The following is a 21,026-nucleotide window of genomic DNA, read 5'->3' as shown; positions in this document are numbered from 1 at the left end:
CAGCAAGAAAGGACAAAGACTGAGGACAAAATTGATATAAATATACCACATGGCCAGCACACAAAGACAAAATCTTCATTTAAAAGTCGATACAATCGACAGCTGTGATAACTAAGAGACACTTAAACAACAAAAGAACATCCAAATTAGATATTAAGATGTGTTGGGGAGATATTAGATAGATAACAGATATCATTACATAAATATACAATCATTGATATCGCATTCCATAGATTTATTCCCTCAAGATATAGCAATACTTGTTAAGATAGATTTACAATAGATGACAAAAAATGGATAAATATGTTACAATTTCAAATACTTGCAACTCTGGGTGTTACACAAGATACCAGCAAAAGATACAAAATATAACACAATACTTCTTTAATTTTGTTTATTTCACAAGTTTATTTTACACATAAAAATATAACACATTCTCGTACTTTCACATCCACACATCAAAACAAAAGCAGTATTGAATGAGGGTACACAGGCAAAAAAATAGCAATATGTAACTACAAGGGCTTGGAAGCAAGGTGAACTTGTATAAAGCAAAAATAGGATGAAAAACGTGTTATCGGGAAGCGAAGTGTCTGTTGAAGCTAATCTGATGACCGATAATACGACTGGGTTGGACCAGACGTGTTCTTCTACCAAAGGAAGATCCACGTGTCGCCAAATCAATAAATGTCATCATGGTTCTGATGTACCGTGAAGATGTATGGCATGTCTGGTGCTTTGCCTTCTAATTCTCTCGCCTACACACTTAATCTAGCGCGTCAGTCAGGTACGGCCTTCACCTTAAACAGAAGCTGAAATCGATAACGTGCTGGTTATAGACCGCTTTTCACGAACACGAGAAATGAAGCTAAATGAGATTCGTCATCACATGTTGTCACTGAAATGGCCATATTATCACCTTTATTTTTGCAAATCTTGAGATACAATGTCGCGAAAATACACAATGTTGTAAACAGCAAGGACTGAAATTAGAAAGAGAAAACATAATGGTATAAATATATAGTAATAATGATATTGTAAAAGCCTCACGAGGTCTTAAATTATTCGGGTTTAAATTTTGCGCATCACCGTTCATAGTCCTTTAGACTTTGCAAGTAGATGTATTTCCGGACCCACAGGAAAACAGAAGAACAACAGCGTCAAAACACACCAAATAGTCTCATGAGAAAGAAAGAATGTGAACGAAATGACATAAACGAAGAGATTTGATATTTTAAAAAATGAAATATCTTCAAAAACAATTTAATTTAAAATATGATATTGGTCGTATATTTCCTTTACAATCTCAAAAACCAAAATCCGGATGAAGTGAAATAGACATTAAGTGTCATTAAACATTTAATAAAATATCATCAATCAACCTTGAATAAATTTTGTGAGCTCATCAGATGGGGGTTTACTCGACAACATCATACTACCAGCAGTGATATTCCCTCTGCTTGATGCATACCAAAAATAAGTCTTGATTTTCCAAATGATCACAACTGCCTGCTGACTATTTGATTTTGTTTAACTTCATTCACAAACAGAATTAATCACTAGGAATACGGAAAAAGAACCTCCCATACTCGATACTCCAAGGGTTGGTTTAAACTTTCTTTTATTCAATTTTTTGCAATTCATTGAAGTACAAATTGTACATTATGTAGAATGGAAAAGAAAGCAAAAACAAGTGTCATCACACCTATGTAAATTCGTTACCTGTTCATAATCAATTTGATCAACACTAGCTACAGGAATGAAGTGATAGGAACAAATACGGGAATAAGGAAGGGGGTAACTCCAAGGGTTACGCTCACTTTTGCTTTCTGCACCCCTGGAATATGTCATAGCAAATCTGAAGGCACGCGGCTGGCTATTTGATTGGTCTCAGGTAAATAAAACCCTAACCGATTGCTAGGCTGATACCTGTCCTTTGAAGATTACAGGGGAGCGACACCTGATTTCAAAGCCAGTCATGTTTACTGTAACGCGACCGAGAGTTTCTTTTCTTTTATATCAAAGGATAAAACTAGTCTTCTCTTCTCATCCACACTGAGTCTTCGATTTTGTAATGGCATATTCTAGGAGTACAGGGAGCTTTGTGAGCTTCACCCCTGGAATATCACGGATGATTTCAGGGGTACAGAGAGCGAAAGTGAGCGTAACCCCTGAAGTATTGCACAATGAGCCTTCAATTTTGTCATGGCATATTGCAGGGGTGCAAGTAGCAAAATAGATTGTAACACAGTAACACCCGGAGTGTCGAGGATTAGAAGCACCTATAGATATTGACAAATTTACTTTGTCGATACAGAGAGGCATACAAAACTGTTGTATTGACCATTTCGTCCATTTTAGACTTAGCAATGATACGAAAGGTCAAAAGGATAGAAAACCATGTCTACAGTTTACATAAAACATGCATGGCAATACAGCGAAAGGGGAGGGGTGCCTATAAAACACGTATAACGCTAAGTAGCTCGACCCAGACAACAGATAATTTATTCCGAAACTACTTTCTCTTCTTAACCACGCTAGAATAAATTCCAAACACAAGATTATGGCCGAGGACTGTCAAAGTCTTCGTCAAACACTTGCTAAAATTATAGAATCACGCTCGGGGTGTAGTTGTAATGCGATTTAATGTATGAAGTCAAAATAAGTCAATTTATTATTTTAAAGGGAAACAGAAATAAGGATTGTAAATTAAGATAAATAAAATGTTATGAAATATGAAAGTAACACACACACATGTAAGTGATAATAGAAACAGTATTATGCCGAAAAAGAATAACACTGCAGCATGAAAAGATTCTTGTAACACAACCAATAAGTGTTAATGTGTGACGTTTCGATGACTGGTATGGTATGCACTCTGTCACCTTCATCAGACAAATGACCAGTGAAGCGTATGTACACAAAGATGGGTCGGTTTATGGACAACTCGTACACATTTTACACCTCTGTGTACATTCGCTTCTTTAATCATTTGTCTGGTGAAGATGACAGAGTACTTACCGTATTAGTCATCGAAACCTCAAATAGAAACACTTATTGGTTGTGTTACAATTATTTTTTCGTAATCCATACTTACCAGTATGGAGATTTGTTTTTTAAATACACTGCATCATACAGCTATTTCTTCATTCTATGATTCATCGAAGACGCAAGGGTCCAAAACGTTGGGCTCCCCCTGCAAAAGAGACATTATAACCATGTTAGACGGCAACAAGCGAACGTCGAATCGATAGTAACACGATAACACGTGACATTCGGGTTCTCCTCTTCAAAATTTTAAAATGAAATGTTTTCAAAAATCTTAACTCATGCAATCAATGGCTTTATAACATAAAGTGAGCAAGTTGGTGGTTATGATTTAGCACGCTTCTAATGGAGTGGATTTTGCAATTGACATTCTCATTATTATTCTAGTGTTTGGCATGGTCTTTCTATTAGATCTTTATTAAATATTCGCCCTATATATCTATATTACGAACGGTTACCTAATGTTATACAATAAGCTCCAGGATTGGACATACTTCATTATGGAGGGTTACCAAGAGTATTCAAATAAGCATTTCTCCTGTACAACTCAACGATTGGACAGACGACAAAATGAACGGTTACCTAACGTTATACAATAAGCTCCAGGATTGGACATACTTCATCATGGAGGGTTACCAAGAGTATTCAAATAAGCATTTCTCCTGTACAACTCAACGATTGGACAGACGACATTATGGACGATTACCTAATGTTATACAATAAGCATTTGTCATGTACAACTCAACGATTGGACAGACGACATAATAAACGGTTACCTAATGTTTGTTATACAATAAGCGTTTATCCTGTAAAGCTCCAGAATTGGACAGACGACATTATGGACGGTTCCAAAATGTAATGCAATGATCGTTTATTCGCTAGTTTGTTTATATTTTTGCTATAATTGCGTTGATTTTGAGCTCGAAATATTGGATAGAAAAATTACATATTATATAACAATTAAAAATTGATATTACTGGACTTGGCTGTTTTTGTGGCTTTATGGAGCATCTAAAAAAAGAGGTCACGGAATTCATTGGATGGGGAAATCATGTACAAAGGCTTGATGTTTATTATTTTACCTTAAATTGTTAAAAATGTTTCTTAACGAAAAAAACTATCGGGTACAGAAAAAGGGGGGAATTCGAGCCTCTTCAGGGATTCGTCAGGGATGAAAGTGTTTGCTCCTTTCATTGATTTATTTACAAAGACCTTTTTATCATTTTAATTATATAAAATATACGTTGAAATATATTTTTTAATCAATAGATGCAATGTCCAAAGAATGAATAGAAATAAAATTCTATTTTTTCGTTTAAATTTATGTTCTTTTCAGATAATGTTGTTAATGTATGCGACTACAGAGGCACATTTATATATATACGCCCGTGTTGCCGGAATTGTCTGGGAACGATAAAATGGTCTGAAAATAGGACAATGCCATTCACTTTGGTATGGTGTCAACTCATCTTTCTAGGTAAATTATATTTATATATATATATAATGACTTAATAGTATTAATTGACCCTAAAGGATTTACTTATTATTGTTAATTGTCCTAATAGGGCTGATTAATGAGTGTCACTGACGATACAGTGACATACGCCAGGAAGTTGTCCCATTACTAATGAAACTAATCTAAACGTTGGCGTCTCTATCAAAAGCAGTATTTCTTAGAAATCACATAACGTCATGCATTTACAGAAATACAGCTGTTTGAAATTTGACTGATTAATTTGAAATAGAAAAGAGAAAAGTTAGAAGCAAAATACTAGATCGAATTAAGGACCTAAACATTGCAAACCCTATGCTTTACCAATGCTGTCATTCAGGAATTATACCACAGCATGGAAATAAGTGTAAAACGTACCATTGTGTATGACACCGGCCTGTTTTCACAACATTTTTTATCAAACGTGCCCAGGCAATTCGGGCAGCACATACTATGTATAGTTTATGAACATTTTACCTGAAGGGCAAATAAACAAAATGCGCTACTACAGTCACACAAATTAATTACATTACAATGCATACATATATTGATAGTAGAAATATACAGCCCTATATATAAATCTATAAATATTAATATGAAATTATATTAGTTATTATTGAATCAACAATTGTTATAAGCAATAAAAAACAGTTGCTACAAATAATGGCCATTCGGTAAGACATAAACTAGACACCAGCGCAGACGAGTGTACATAAACTAACACCATTCAGAGCTGGAACCCCCATGACAAGCCGACCAACACCCGTAATAACAAATACACTTAGCAACAATCTAACAAAATGTTTGGTATCTAAAGTGTATCACTGAAGTATTTGACAATCATCTAGAAAAGTTTGAAAATTCAATGTTATTCATTCTTTGGTTATTTCAATCATTGATTAAAATATCTAAAAGGCTCATATTCAATGTATGTTTCATATAATTAACAAAATAAAAGGTCTTTGTGATAGTAAATAAACAAAAATGAGCAAAACATCATCCCTGACGAGTCCCTGAAGTGGCCAAAGCGATAGAGAGCTGCTCGAATATTTTTTTGTTTTTCTTTACTTGATAGTTATTTTATCATGTATTACGAAACAGTTTTACCACTTTAAGTTAAAACAAACATCCCGCCTTTGTACATTATTTACCCATCCATTTAATTCCGTGACCTCAAGTATTAGATTTATGTATAATAAAGTCACAAACAAACAAAAAATAGCTTAAACCATCTTATATCAAGTTTTGATTGTTACATAATAAATTTCTTTTCTATCTACAGTAATTCGAGTTCAAAATCAACGAAACTGTGGTAAAAGTATAAACAAGGCAGCGATTTACTTGGAGATGCTTGAAAAAGTACTCGGAAAAAAACCTGTTTCTGTAGGTTAAGCCTCTTCTGTTTCTCCTAATACTTTCTCGCTGCCAAATTGAATTCGAGCTATTGTTTCATGGGTTTGGATTGCCTTTGGACCAGGTAATTGGGAAAATAATCAAGATGATGATATATGTAAGGTCTAAAATAAAACGCACAAAAATATACCACAGCGTTAAAAACAAGAAGTAGTATTCGAAGACTATAAGAAGAATGGAAGAGACATCAAAGCAAACAAAACACATCTTGATATCTTAAATGCAGGCGAATCCATGTACTCTGGGTAAGTATTTTCTGTACCATAAGTGGCATCAGTTCTGGTGTCTCCTGTAAAAAAAATCAACCTGCTAATTCAGAAACTGAATATCTATTTAATCACGACAGAAAAATATCACATAATTAGACTATGACATCACGTGGTCAAGATACCATCACATTTCTTCAGTGTAGACAGAACCCTCCCTGTGGACCTCGTCTAACAGTCACCATTATCTCAACAGTCTATCAGCCACGCCCTGTTCGTAAACAGCGTACACTGAATAATGTGTAACTAAGTACCTGCGTTACCTCGTAACATAAATCGACCCGGTAAACAAGGAGCCTGTCCTCCCTTCCTAGCGTATTACAACTGGACGTTTCTCACTTGAGGATGTCATTATTGTTATCTTCTTTCCACGACCAATCAATAATATCCAACGTGTTCTACCCTACCAATAATTGGACTCGTCTTAATTGAAAGGACATGTGTGTATATATTTGTATAATATTTAAGACCTTCACATTGGGAGAAACTGTTATCAGCACGGCAAATCTGGTGTTTATCTACAATTATATGTCTCTTGTCGCACAGTATATGCATGTGCATGATGACGTCTGCTGACAACGACCTGACTGGATAGGAGTAGGAAGCTATTATAAAAAGCTCCACCCATGGAGCCTGCGGGTCCGAATGGGACTTATCGAATGACGGGGATTTGTCAGATGGCCCATAAACAAATTTGATGCGACCGAGTGACGTAAATAGGGTATCTAACCTATGAATGGCTCCTTCGTCAATAGAGACATATTGTGGAAGGTCAAGGACTTTTTTCCCCGCCACATGTTCTATATAAAGAACAAACTCAACTCCGGCAACGAAGAGGCCCCTGACAGGAAATCGATAAGAGAAGAAAGTATTTGCAGCATACTTGAAACAAAATAAACAAATGATGTGCATAATTTTGGTATACCATAATACAGATTTTGGAAAACAAATATATTGAGTATCGAAAAATAATGACAAAAGAAGTTACGATTGTGGGAAACGTATCCAGTATATACAAGAAACTACATATGAATATGGAACTTGTTCAAATTAACAAAAAAGGCAACAACAACAAAACCCACAATGCATACACTTTAGAATAACGCCCCAACGACTGGTCAAGTATTGCATTTTTAATGACCAATCGATATAGTCTAACAGTAGATCCACGACCCGACAGTCTCAAGATCATCTGACTCAGCGCCTTTATTCGATCATTTCATACAGGGTCTACCATGTCACAAGTCTTGGCACGTGAATTATAATGTCACACCGATTGGATTATCAGACACAGTCGTCGGCACATCTTGCATGATCCCATTCAGAGACCAAGGTTATTCGGTCGAATGACGTCACGCTGTCTAAGTCTAATTATACGAAACGCACTGAAAATAATCTTTCGCGCCCGGATCAAGGGCCAATTGAGTCGGAATTTATAGTTGTTTTCGTTGGAATACCAATGAGAGGCAGCCAAGTCGTGGACACGATTGTGAACTTCTTATAGTCTTTATCAGAAAACACACCGTGTATATCGTAGTAATATATACACAACGAAACCAAGCATTATCTGAGGGCAATAACATTGTGTGAAATCGGGTTATCTTTACGTGTATGTCCCAACTATTGACTTGTTAAACAGACTTTATGACTTTGAAATATTAGTGCAGTGTCATATATTACTCAATATTCAAGTCAGAGACTGATATAAAGGTCCTGAGTACGTGCATAACCTTAATAGCTCTTTTATATGTCGGTTAAGTCTGATATACAATGTACATTGGCGTCTATATAGGAGATACAGAGCTATAAACGAGACAATAGCGTGAGTGTTGGTTGTGTGTGTTTAGTGTATACGTGTATAGTCATTGATTAAACACTCAAAGGGCATAAAGGGTACATAGGTCACAAACAAAGGAACTCACAGCAATAGTATAAGCATGACAAGCTTAACCCTTTCACCACTGTAGACCTTAAAGTGGACGTATCCAGATCAATGTATGGTAGGGTTAACGAACGTAACAAAGGGATGAAAGGGTTAATGTGAGGTTTGACATAAGATATTAAATAGAGTACGATTTGTTTTAAGAAAGATAAATAGTTTGTGATCAAGAGATATAAAACAATCACCTGTATTCAAACTTTATATGGAATACTTGTTTATCTTAATAAGTTTAAGATAAGATTAATATATATATCTATAAAATAACAGAACAATATGTCACTGTATGAACACACAAGGACAGAATCGGGATCGAAGAAACACAGAAAAAAACGTGTGTTTACTAAAACGAACACATGTTTTACCAACTGGACAAATAAACAACCTTTGTAATGTAAAACGAGGTAGTTTGTGACCTCTAGACAAGACAAGGTCAGCCGAGAGCCCAAACAGGTGTTAAAACAGTGTTAGACTTATATATGTGCTTTTGATGTGTATTGATGCACGTAGGACATTTGGTGATAGTACGTACAGCATAGTTAAATGAATTACACTGCATCATAGGACTCATTGGTAATGCTAGGGCCAAACAGGTGATGCTAGGTCAAACAGATGATGCTAGGGCCAAACAGGTGATGCTAGGGCCAAACAGGTGATACTAGGGCCAAGCATGTGATGCTAGGGCCAAACAGGTGATGCTAGGGCCAAACAGGTGATGCTAGGGCCAAACAGGAGATACTAGGGCCAAACAGGTGATGCTAGGACCAAACAGGTGCAAATCCTAATCGTCCTAAACCTCTGCTTAAGCAGGAGGGGGGATGGAGTTAAACCTCTTTATTTTATGAATTTAAAAATTTAGAGTTGTATTGGTACATAATACCTATATATAAATTGGGAATCTCAAATCTTTTTTATCCATTTTTGAAGAAAAAGAATATAGAATACATATATTAAGTTAAGGTTATATGCTACCTGTATGCAATTGCGCCTCTCTACAAAAGGATTTTTAGTATTCCGAAATAGTATTTTGATAATGATAATTTAGACATGGTTCATTAATTGATGCCACGAAAAAGTACGCAAGGATGAATGGTCACTGGTTGGTGTTAATTGACAAAAATAAAATCAGCCAAGGGTGATAACTAACACAATAGGTTTGGAGGTAAATATGTATGTCAAATAATACAGAAATACATTGAAATATAAAGTAAAAACAGAAAAATGCACATTGTAATACACGGACTACAAAAAAGGGGCATAACTCCACAAATTATGGTCGGATAATGGCGGTTATCGAACTTGTCCGAGCTTTCATGGTAATTAACCTTGTTGTGAAGTTTGAAGTTAATCTGTTAATAATTACAAGAGATATCGAGCGGACATCGTTTGCCCGCCCGCCCGCCCGCCCGCTTGATAACATAATACGTCCCCGTCTTCGACGGGCGTATAAAAAGGCAAAATTATAGAAATACACAAAAACGTTGAAATACTCAACGGTATTGCAACACACAAATCTAATGGATGCCCAAACAAATAGATACAATAAACATATTGAAATACTCCAAGTTATTGAAATACTCAAAGATATTGGATAACTCAAAAACAATGGTTTCCTAAACAAATTAAAACAAATATATGAATCTGAATACACAAGCATTGACAGACTGAAAACAAATTGAAACAATTAACAACGTTACCTTTATCTTTGAGTATTTCAATGTTAAAACACAAACATTGAAATACTCAAACATAATGGTCACCCAAACATTTCTTTTAAAATAGCCATGTTGTAAATTACACAAACACATGAAAAGAAAGCAAACATGAAACCATGTACGTAAATACAACTCGCATAAAGTAATCACTATAAAATACCCAATAAGGAAGCACTTGTTTATAATCTTAGTAAGGGGATGCAGAAATCTAAATAATGTCAACACTGCACCATTAGTACTCAACCGTAGTACTAAACTAATAAGGACGGAAATACGTGTCAATAGTTTTCCGGAGAAGAAATGCAACAGGAATATGTCTATAAAACAACCTCGTTATACAGATATAAAAGTTATCGAAATTTAGTCCAAAAGCGGTCCTGGGGTCAACAGTCATGACAAATATTAAGAAAACAAGCAAAGAATTGTTGAAACAAAATAAGAACAAAGAATATAGTTCCAAGAAGACCTTGAACAAGTGCAAGGGGAATAAGGCCAGGTGTTCCGGGAGGGTAAGCGTCTTCTGGTTCTCGAACTAACCATGTAGATCTAAGGTCGAATCAAAAAGGTATATTGGTTATCAACAATCATTATTTGTGACTTACATTTCCAACAAACTTCCAGTATATGTACACTGTAAAAAAAACTCGTTGCGGACCCAACCGCAAAAATAAAAAATGTACGTCAACTGGAACCCGTGGTTTATTAAACAATATTTTATTTTATTCGTTAATATAATAATTACACAAGTAAATAGGAATATGATCCGGCAGCAAGATTTTAAATCTTATACAAAACCATCTCCCTTGAAATGTACAAGTCCTAAAAACTGGTAGTTGTTATTCCCTGCTTAACGTTCAGCATCTAGGGGAATGGCAAATACTGGTTAACCTGTTGGCATTATAATGTGACCTGGCGGACTGCTGTGCTGGGTGCATTCGGCATGGTATTTCAGTGAGATAGCACTATAAAGTCGGCATCAGATTCGCGCTATCACAATGAGGCAAGCACTCCAACATACCCTGTCTCATGCATACACACACTCGCAAGTACGCTCACACCACACACATGGAGGCACGTCCTTAATTGACCTTAGCTGATATTAGAACGTTAAACAACATTAAACAAAACTAACCCAAACATTAAAACAGTACTTTAAAATACAGTTAATTGATACAATGTTTAAATTAACAGTTTGTGATAACACTGACCAGTTTATGTGATGAACAATAAAAACATACGTATGTATGATAGTAGAAAGGAAACAGTAATGAAGAGAGCATGAAAAGATCCCAACTGTCACCTAGAATCTACCCGACTCTAAGTGTACCTTTGTACCTTATCAAATATAAGTATGTCATCATCTCGAGACAAATTTGGGTCACCATAAATTAACCGTTCAGGGTTCTAATAAATATGTAAAGTACTTATGGTGTTCATTCTATCTTGGTTAAAGAGCCTACACTGCATCAAATGATGGGAAGGAGTTTCCACCTGTCCACATCTACATAGATCTGTGTTTGAAACATGATTATTATAGAGATGATAATTTAGGGAGTTACATCCAAGACAAAGTCGAAGTCGTGATTAGGTTGGTTCTATCGTCAGTAATGTGTACGTCTACTGGAACACATGGTTAGGTTAGTTCTATATTAAGTTCTAGTTCATGGTCGAGAATTATTTGCCGCTTTGTGTTCAGATTTTCTGTCCTCGTGTGTTTACGATTTTTTTTTTAAATTATTCTTTTATTATACATAATAAGAATTTGGAATATTGTTTAGTCTTTTTTGAAAGGTTTTATTTACCTGTTTTCTCCTGGTAACAGGGAAATAGTAAAGCAAAATATGGGCTTAACCAAGTGAAAAAGGACAATTTTAAGATGAAGACAACATACCTAAAAGTTTGAGACAAGGAAAAACATATGAGGCCTACGAGACTTAACATGACACACTGTTGTTCAAGTTAAACAATATTCATGTTAACCTTTAAACTTTTATCTTTTCGCTTCTTTCACATACGTAACCATGAATCTGATATAACTAGAAAGAACCAAAGCAAAAATACCTCATATATTCCCCTACTCGCGAGTTATTTTACCGCCAATTCGTTCAGATGAATGTGTCGTCTGCTTTCTCAATTACGTGATATTTGTTTCCCCGAAATGCGTATTCCCTTTGTATGTCTTTTGAAACCAGTCGTATTTCTATTATCACCGACTGCCAAAGGTCATTAGTTCATAAAACAAGCATCACGCCGTATACATTGGCTTTTAGCATTCTTGCTATTACCAGACCGACTTAAAACATTTAATGGTGTCGGAAACGTTCACTCTTCCACACCATGAGTTTCCCCTTGGGAAGCACTATGGGATTGTTTTCGCTGCTGCATTGTCTTCCAATGAGTTCATGTCTTGGTCTTTTCGTACAAATTTTAAATTTCGATTGCGTCTCTAGGTTTGGAAGCTGAAGTAAACTGTCTTTTTTACTTTATCAATAGAATGTTTCTCATTAAACATATTGAATAACGGCCTAAAGCTTAGCCCACCAACAATTTCCTCGAATAGAAATGAAAGAATATACCCAATTCCCGCCTATTATAATACAATTTTAATTAGAATAGAGTACGGACAAGAATATCTGGAAGTTTATTTTTTTATATCAAAATGTGATTATTGACGCCCATGTACATTGTTTGTATATTTATATATATGTTTATGTCATGAAATTTTGAAAATATAATAAAAAAAAAAATCCCGCCTATTGACTATCTCCCTGGTGATGCGGCCTCCACTTAACAATAAGTTCTACCGGTGGTACCGGGTGACTAAAGGCGCAAATTGCATGTTTGACATTTTCATATTCCTGCCTGGGTTAAAAAAAATCGGAATTGTTGAATATTTTCAAAGAACCTTTCTAGATATATGCACAATGATCTCTTGGGTTCGCATTCTTTATTATTATAAGGTGCAGCAAAGGACAAAATGTAAAATCATTATGATGCTTGTCCGGGCCACTCCTCAATACTCCAGGGGTTACGCTCATTTTGTCTCTCTGCAACCCTGGAGTACGATAAAACTTTTTGTTGTTGCATTACCCAATCCTGATGATGTTTTTATAAAAGACCTTAACTCATTTTTAACTTCTTATGGAATAGTAAGACAGATAAAGTTAAGAGAGAGGTTATTGTGCAAACTTACATTGAAGGAGGTCTAAAAATGTTTCATGTTAAGAAATATATAGAAGCTCTTAAGCTAGGGTGAGAATCTTTAACTCACTTTGTTAATGGCTAGGAATTCTGAAGAAAAAAATTAGAAGTTAAACTTTTATCTAAATGTGGGAATGAATATCTACGCGTAGCGAAAACTAAATGTAAAAATATTTTCTGGGAAGATGTATCATTTTCGATCGGCTTAGTATAATCTTAGAGTTAAAGAAGAACTTGTTAGAAATGTAACGGATGCGTGCGTACAGTTCGTTACCAAGTTCTTTCTTGGACCCAGTAATTGTTGTAACAAACAAGTGCCGACAATATATACAAAATAACGGCCGTCTTTCTGACTCAAATAACTATTACCTAATCTACACCCGGTAGATATTTTACATTAATATACCTCTAACACTAATATAGTCAAAAAGCCAACTAAAACAACTGTATCACAATATATCCGTCACCCTGTATCAACAGTAAATAGCCCCTTACTGCGACACCCGTGACTGTGTACACCCTTTACCGCGACACACCTTGACCACGTCACCCTTTACCGCGACTGCCGTTTGACCAAGTCACCCTATAGCTAGCCACTATAAAACCTATGCCTTGGTAAACCCTGTGTCTTGGTACCTGACACCCTGTATCAACAGTACGTCGCCCTGTACTGTGATACCCTGTGACTATGCACACTATACTGTAACACAATTTATTTTGACCATGTACTATAAAGGAATACAGTGGAACCCTAGCTTATGCAGCTAGGCCCAAACTTATACAGCTTGGTCACTGATTACCTTTTTAGAGTTGTTCCTTCTTCTTCGACCGCCAGAGCAAGAGAAGCTTTTCATCTGATGGAACCTCTATTTATATACCTAGCCATCCAATGAAATGCCTTCTTTCATTAGCCAATCAAAACTACTCTTACTTCCTAATTACAAAGAAATAACTAAAGCAAGTCTATACTAACGATCATTTATTGAACAATGTAATTAACAAAGAATCAACCGCTTCATTACCCACGCCTCTGATTCAATGCGTCCCGCATTCACAGTAAGTAAAAGAGCAAATGTATATTTTTGTTTTGTTTTGTAAATGTCTTTGAATCACTCAGTCGAACCATTCTTCTTCCTCAACCTTGACAACAGACTTCCCATTCTCCGTGTACGATGTCGTTGTCTTTATGGTTCTCCTGTGGTTTGAAAAGTTCACCTGGACAGCTGCATCCACAAATGTCTTTACATTGCCTAACTGTGTCCCTGTATCTCTGGTCTGTAGTCCTGGTTCACGTACACTACCTGTGACGGATTTCACAGCAATACTCGAAACACGTGCAGAATCTTGTGGAATGTTAGGTCTCTTTGGTGTATATACAGGGTTCGGACGACAGGGTTTTCTCACAGTAATCATTTCTTCCATCTTAGATGTCTTAGATGCAGGTTCTGGATCGTCCTCAGATATTTCCCCTAGGATATCTAACACATTCCCTGGATCATGTTCATCCAACGAGTCTTCTCGTACTGGGTGCTTCCTCTCCTTGTGTCTCTTCAGACAAACATTCTTCTCCGTGACAAAGTTACACTCATTACACTCAAACTTCTTCTTTTCTCTTGCATTGGTTCCGCAGATCACCAAGTGCGCTTTCCACTCTTCATCTGATGGAAGTCTCTCGCAACACAGCGGACACACCAAACCTGGCTTTCTCGGAGTTGTTTTCACTTGTGGCATCTTCCTATAACACACAAAGATTCACATCTATCATTTTTTTTTTTTTTTTTTTACAGTACATATTCAGTCATCCAGACTGGTCTTCTTCTGACACGGCCTTTTGTGCTATCTGGAAGATCTACAATCTCGTTCACCTCGAACTCTGATCCATTTTGTATTTGGTCAACCTCGACATCTGTACGAGTCTCACTTTCACCTTTGAGAACCTGGGATTGGCATCTGCGCATCCTGTCAACATGAATAACATGTTCTTTCTTGTTTTCATCACTAACAACCTTGTAAATGACATTTGATACTTTTTCAACTACCTTGAAAGGACCTTGCCAAAAACTCATCAGCTTTGATGACCTGCCAACCTTCTTTTGAGGGAAAAACACATAGACCAACTCCCCCGTCTCGTAACTATCCCATTTTAGTTTCAGGTCATGGTAATGTTTCTGTCTCAACATCGCCCCTTCCAAGTTTTCTCTGGCTAACCTATGAGCCGAAACCAACCTCTCTCTAAGTTCCCAAGCCCATTGACTTTGCAAAACTGGTTTAGACTCGTTAGGGAGATCATAGAACAGATCAACTGGGGTAGAAACCTCTCTCCCTAACATAAGCATGTTTGGAGTAAACCCTGTACTTTCCTGTTCTGTTGACCGGTACGCCATCATAACGTAAGGTATGTGAACATCCCAGTCATCCTGACACTCATCAACATAGGCACAAAGCATGCTTGCAAGAGTCCGATTGAATCTTTCTACCATACCGTCCGATTTCGGGTGATATGGCGTAGTTCTCGTTTTCTTGGTGCCAAGCAAAAGACACATCTCTTGAAACAGTTTGCTTTCATATTGTCGCCCCTGATCCGAGTGTATGGCGTTTGGTACACCAAAACGAACAACAACCTCCTCCACGATGAGTGCAGCAACTGTACTGGCCTCCATATTTCGCATGGCAAAAGCTTCTGTCCACTTGGAAAAGTAATCACTTACTACCAAAATATATCTGTTTCCGTCCTTTGTTTCCGGTAATGGTCCGAGTATGTCAGACGCCAATCTTTCCATGGGATATCCTGTAGGCTCTATTTGCATAGGTGCTCGTCGTTTTGCACATTCTTTCCTACATACACAATGTTTGCACCCAGCAATATACTGTCGAACATCTCTTTGCAAGCCAGGCCAGTAGAACTTCTGTCTCACACGACTCAGTGTTTTGTGCACTCCTAGATGCCCACTAGTTCTTGTGTCATGACACATGTTCAGCATGGTTCGTCTTTCCTCATATGGTACAACTATTTGACTCTTTTTGTGTTTTGAAGGGTTTACCCAACGTCTGCACAGTAAACCGTTGTCAATAGTCAATTGATCCCATTGTGCAACAAGGGATTTTACCACATTGCTCAGAGGCTTTACCGAACCTGGATTTGGCTTTTTCCCGCTCTTTACCCATTCAGTTACTAATTTCAGATCGCTATCGGCCTCCTGCTTTTCTTTCAATGTACTTGTATCTTCATCTTGTTTGTCAATATTCACTTTTGGGTTACCATCCTTCTTGATCGTTCGTACAGGAAGTGGTCCCTCCCCTTGGTCACGTTCCCAATCTTCATAGAATCCACACTGGTGACAGGGAATCCTACTCATTGCGTCTGCGTTTCGGTGCAACTTCCCTGCTCTGTGCTGGATTTCTATATCATATGTTGAAATGACCTCGAGCCAACGAGCTAACTGTCCTTCTGGTTCTTTGAATCTCATTAGCCACTTGAGTGCACTATGGTCAGTTCTCACTATGCACTTATGTTTGTAGAGATATGGTCGATACTGCTTGATACAATATACCATTGCTAGTAACTCCTTCCGGGTTACGCAGTATTTCCTTTCTGACTTGGTAAGTGCTCTACTACTGTAAGATATCACGTTCTCCTTGCCATCAATACACTGGGACAAGACTCCACCAATAGCAAATTGACTCGCATCTGTGTCCAAGATGAATGGTTTGGTAAAATCAGGGTAGGCTAAGATTGGTGCTGTGATCAAACATTTCTTAAGCGTATCGAATGCAATTTGGCATCTGTCTGTCCAAGTGAAAGATGTTCCCTTCTCTGTCAGCTGGTGAAGTGGTTTTGCGATCTCGGCAAACCTGTGAATGAAACGTCTATAGTAGCTACAAAGTCCAATAAATGACCTCATATCTGTCTGCGTCACAGGCAGTGGCCATTCTTTCACTGCTTTCACCTTTTCTGGGTCTGTTGATATGCCATCTCCTGAAACAATGTAACCCAGGAATAACACTTGTTTTCTAAATAGATGACATTTCTTGGCCTTGAGTTTTAGTCCTGCCTGACGTAGTCTGTCGAACACTTTTTCCAAGTTGACTATTGCTTCATGAAACGTTTTCCCTAAAACAATGATGTCATCAATGTACACCAGGCATATTTCCCAATGAAGCTTAGCCAGCACTGTCTCCATCAGGCGTTCAAATGTCGCTGGACTGTTGCAAAGTCCAAACGGCATCACGTTGAAATGGTAAAACCCACTTCTGGTTACAAATGCAGTCTTTTGCTTATCTGCTTCGTCCATTTCAACCTGCCAGTATCCCGAAAATAAGTCCAGTGTTGAGAACCACTTTGCTCCCGACAATCTGTCCAGTGATTCATCTACCCGGGGCAATGGGTATGCGTCCTTTATCGTTACCTTGTTCAGGGCACGATAGTCCACACAGAACCTTAAACTGCCGTCTTTCTTCTGTACCAAGACTACGCCCGATGCCCACGGACTAGACGATGGTTCTATAATTCCTCTGTCTAACATACTTTGGACCTGCTGATTAACTTCCTCTGCTGCATGGTGTGGAAATCGCCTTGGGGGTTGTTTAATAGGCCTTGTATTCTGAGTATCTATTGTATGCTTCACCATACTCGTTCTTCCCAAATCATCGTCTGATTTGGCAAACAAATCCTGTGACCTCAATAAGAGTTGCTTGACCTGCTCTGCCTGCTCTGGAGCCAAGTCCTTTCTAACTTCATTGTAGAGTTGCACAAGATGTTCTGGTAAATCTTGATATTTAAAACAGCATGTATCATCAACCACGTCCTGGTCAAGTACTCTCTCAGCTGGACTGATTTGTCCAATGTGTGTAGCACGATACACTTTCACAGCATGATCCGATGGATTGAGTAAGCGTACAGGAACAGTCTTCTGTGCCTTGACAACGGCCCGAGCTACCAGAGCCTTTCCTGTCTTCGTAAACTTCTCACAAGACTCCATGATACAGGCTTCACCACGAAGTTGTTCATTGTCAGGAACTTGCACTATTCCCTCACAAATTATCTCTGATCTTGGCGCTATACTGAGCGTCTCCTTCATACTGACTCGGTAGCATCCCAAATTACCTTGCCATGATAATGAACTGTCATTCCGACCAATTCTCATCTTTCCTTGCGCACAATCAATAATGCTTTTGCTTTCTTTCAGGAAGTCTAAGCCTATGATTCCATCTAGCTGCATGTCAACCACAACCGCTGTACACTCACAACTGTAATAGTCTATAGTTATGCGAAAACTTCCTTTCCCTACTACTGCCAAGGGTAGGTCATTGGCTCCAAGTATATCCCGCGTCATTGGTTGAAGATCTAGCCGGTTCCGGTCATTGATAGCTTTGTATGTTTGCTTTGATACTAATGACACAGTAGCACCTGTGTCTATCAGGAATTTTGCCTGAACTCCATTGATATCCAAGTGTACAAAAAGTCCTGCCTCTGCACCTTTACATCCTTGTACACATTTCAAGTGACTGGCGTTTGATGTTTTATCTGTCGTGTCCTTTGCTATCATTGCCAAATACTTGGGACATTTCCTTTTCATGTGACCCTCTTCCTTACAGAAGTAACACTGTATACTGTAGCGTCCTTTCTGTGCATCATATGGTTGCTTGTTTTGGTCCTTTTTACTATTTCCCTGTGTATCTCTCTTCGTTGCTTTTAAATCATGCATTTCTTCTTCAAGTTTCTTAATAGACTTTTGTAGGGACCCAAGCATGGTTGTCAGATTCTCCATAGCCTTATTCCCTTGACTGGTATCGTGATAAACGTTCTCACCAGAGGCAGACCTAACATACTTCTTTTCGTCCCTTCTGTCCCTTTCCACCTTACAGAACGACTCTATCTCAACTGCTAATCCAACAGCCTCGTTCAAAGTCTTTGGTCTTGACTGCTTAATTCTCAGTCTCATATCGAAATCTGGTAAAGCGTCAATGAAGTGATCCTTAGCCATCATCTCTGCAACATCTCTCGTTACTGTAGGGTACGCCAGATATGTCAATCGTTTGATTCCTTCGCCTAATTCAGGAATTGTCTCTGATGGGCCTAATCTCTTTTCCTTTAGCATTGAGCGATACAACTCCGTTTGGTTTGTCGGAGCAAACCGCGCCTCCAGTGCTGCTGTCAATAGTGTATATTGACCTGGCTCGTCCTTTGACATATTCCCTAGCACTGTCTGTGCATGTCCCCTCAATGATGCAGCAAGATATAACCCTTTTTGTGACTCGGTCCAACGATTGATTTTACTGCATGCCTCAAAATGTGCCTGATAATCCAGCCAGGACCCTGTCCCATCATATGTTGCCGGTTTCATATAATTAGACATTGGCTTCTGCATCGTAGCTAAAGCTTCATCATACATCCCCTGATCCTGGTAATTTGATTTCTTTTGCCGCACAGTAACACGTTCATCGTTGAAATCATGTCCTTCTATCATGGGAATATCATGTGTCACCCTCCTCGGACTATAGCAAGTCTCTCCGTAGTTCTGATCCCTCTCATGTACAATATCCCTGTTTCTTTCACTGCGTCTCTGAGACATACGTCCAATTTCATCAGGAGTACGGGTGTGCATGGGAGTATCATCAAACCTTACTGATGGACGCCGGTCTGTAACATCTCCCCTAGTATCTTTATGACCAACAATATCACTAGAACGCCGTGTAGTTCCTAAACCAGAGTCCCTAGGTCTATCACCTTCTACCTGTTTAACGATACTGGACAAAGGGGTTGATTGTGATTTGAGCCTAATACTATTTTCCCTTAACGTTGCTATTTTCTCCTCCAAATCACTTATCTCGCTGTCCAAGTCATTCATTGTGAACAACTGATCCTATTATTTCAAAGAATGTAAAATTAAACTACCAACACACTATAATGCCTTTATAGATAAATATATAAAACTATCACAACAGTGACTGGATCCCACTACGCTGCCACCAAAATATATGTAACGGATGCGTGCCTACAGTTCGTTACCAAGTTCTTTCTTGGACCCAGTAATTGTTGTAACAAACAAGTGCCGACAATATATACAAAATAACGGCCGTCTTTCTGACTCAAATAACTATTACCTAATCTACACCCGGTAGATATTTTACATTAATATACCTCTAACACTAATATAGTCAAAAAGCCAACTAAAACAACTGTATCACAATATATCCGTCACCCTGTATCAACAGTAAATAGCCCCTTACTGCGACACCCGTGACTGTGTACACCCTTTACCGCGACACACCTTGACCACGTCACCCTTTACCGCGACTGCCGTTTGACCAAGTCACCCTATAGCTAGCCACTATAAAACCTATGCCTTGGTAAACCCTGTGTCTTGGTACCTGACACCCTGTATCAACAGTACGTCGCCCTGTACTGTGATACCCTGTGACTATGCACACTATACTGTAACACAATTTATTTTGACCATGTACTATAAAGGAATACAGTGGAACCCTAGCTTATGCAGCTAGGCCCAAACTTATACAGCTTGGTCACTGATTACCTTTTTAGTGTTGTTCCTTCTTCTTCGACCGCCAGAGCAAGAGAAGCTTTTCATCTGATGGAACCTCTATTTATATACCTAGCCATCCAATGAAATGCCTTCTTTCATTAGCCAATCAAAACTACTCTTACTTCCTAATTACAAAGAAATAACTAAAGCAAGTCTATACTAACGATCATTTATTGAACAATGTAATTAACAAAGAATCAACCGCTTCAGAAATATTAATAATGGTGTGGGTTTGATACTTAAAACTCCATTATGGTTTAACAAAAACATTGTTGTTAATAACCAACCGATGTTCTACAAAAATGGTTCGATGCAGGAATTAGTATAGTGAATGATTTAATAAAAGGCAATAGAACTTTTTCCTTTTATAATTTTAATGAATTCTGTACTGTGTTTGGTACAATAACA

At 37.8% G+C, this 21,026-nt stretch overlaps 1 protein-coding gene and 1 long non-coding RNA gene across 3 annotated transcripts; both read right to left on the bottom strand.

Annotated features, from left to right (window-relative positions):
• Positions 1-404: 404 nt before the first annotated feature.
• On the bottom strand, positions 405-6,613 carry LOC110465916. Of its 2 annotated transcripts, none has more exons than XR_002464678.1 (3): positions 6,474-6,613; positions 3,098-3,196; positions 405-983 (listed from the first exon to the last, which is right to left on the bottom strand). It is a non-coding gene; the product is annotated as an uncharacterized LOC110465916 (long non-coding RNA). The 2 variants fall into 2 exon arrangements; XR_002464679.1 differs by having other exon boundaries at positions 6,483-6,613.
• A 6,730-nt stretch (positions 6,614-13,343) lies between these two features.
• LOC110465915 lies at positions 13,344-20,783 on the bottom strand. Its single transcript, XM_021522080.1, has 2 exons — positions 20,610-20,783; positions 13,344-14,809 (listed from the first exon to the last, which is right to left on the bottom strand). Exon 2 carries the CDS (start codon positions 14,803-14,805, stop codon positions 14,188-14,190), a length of 618 nt encoding a protein of 205 aa, XP_021377755.1. The 5' UTR covers positions 14,806-14,809; positions 20,610-20,783; the 3' UTR covers positions 13,344-14,187.
• Between the last annotated feature and the right edge of the window lie 243 nt (positions 20,784-21,026).

Source organism: Mizuhopecten yessoensis, unplaced genomic scaffold (genome assembly GCF_002113885.1).
Source record: "Mizuhopecten yessoensis strain PY_sf001 unplaced genomic scaffold, ASM211388v2 scaffold11105, whole genome shotgun sequence".
In the NCBI taxonomy this organism is placed as follows: Eukaryota; Metazoa; Mollusca; class Bivalvia; order Pectinida; family Pectinidae; genus Mizuhopecten; species Mizuhopecten yessoensis.
The sequence above is the reverse complement of the archived record's forward strand: the minus strand, read 5'-3'. Positions and strand labels throughout refer to the sequence as shown.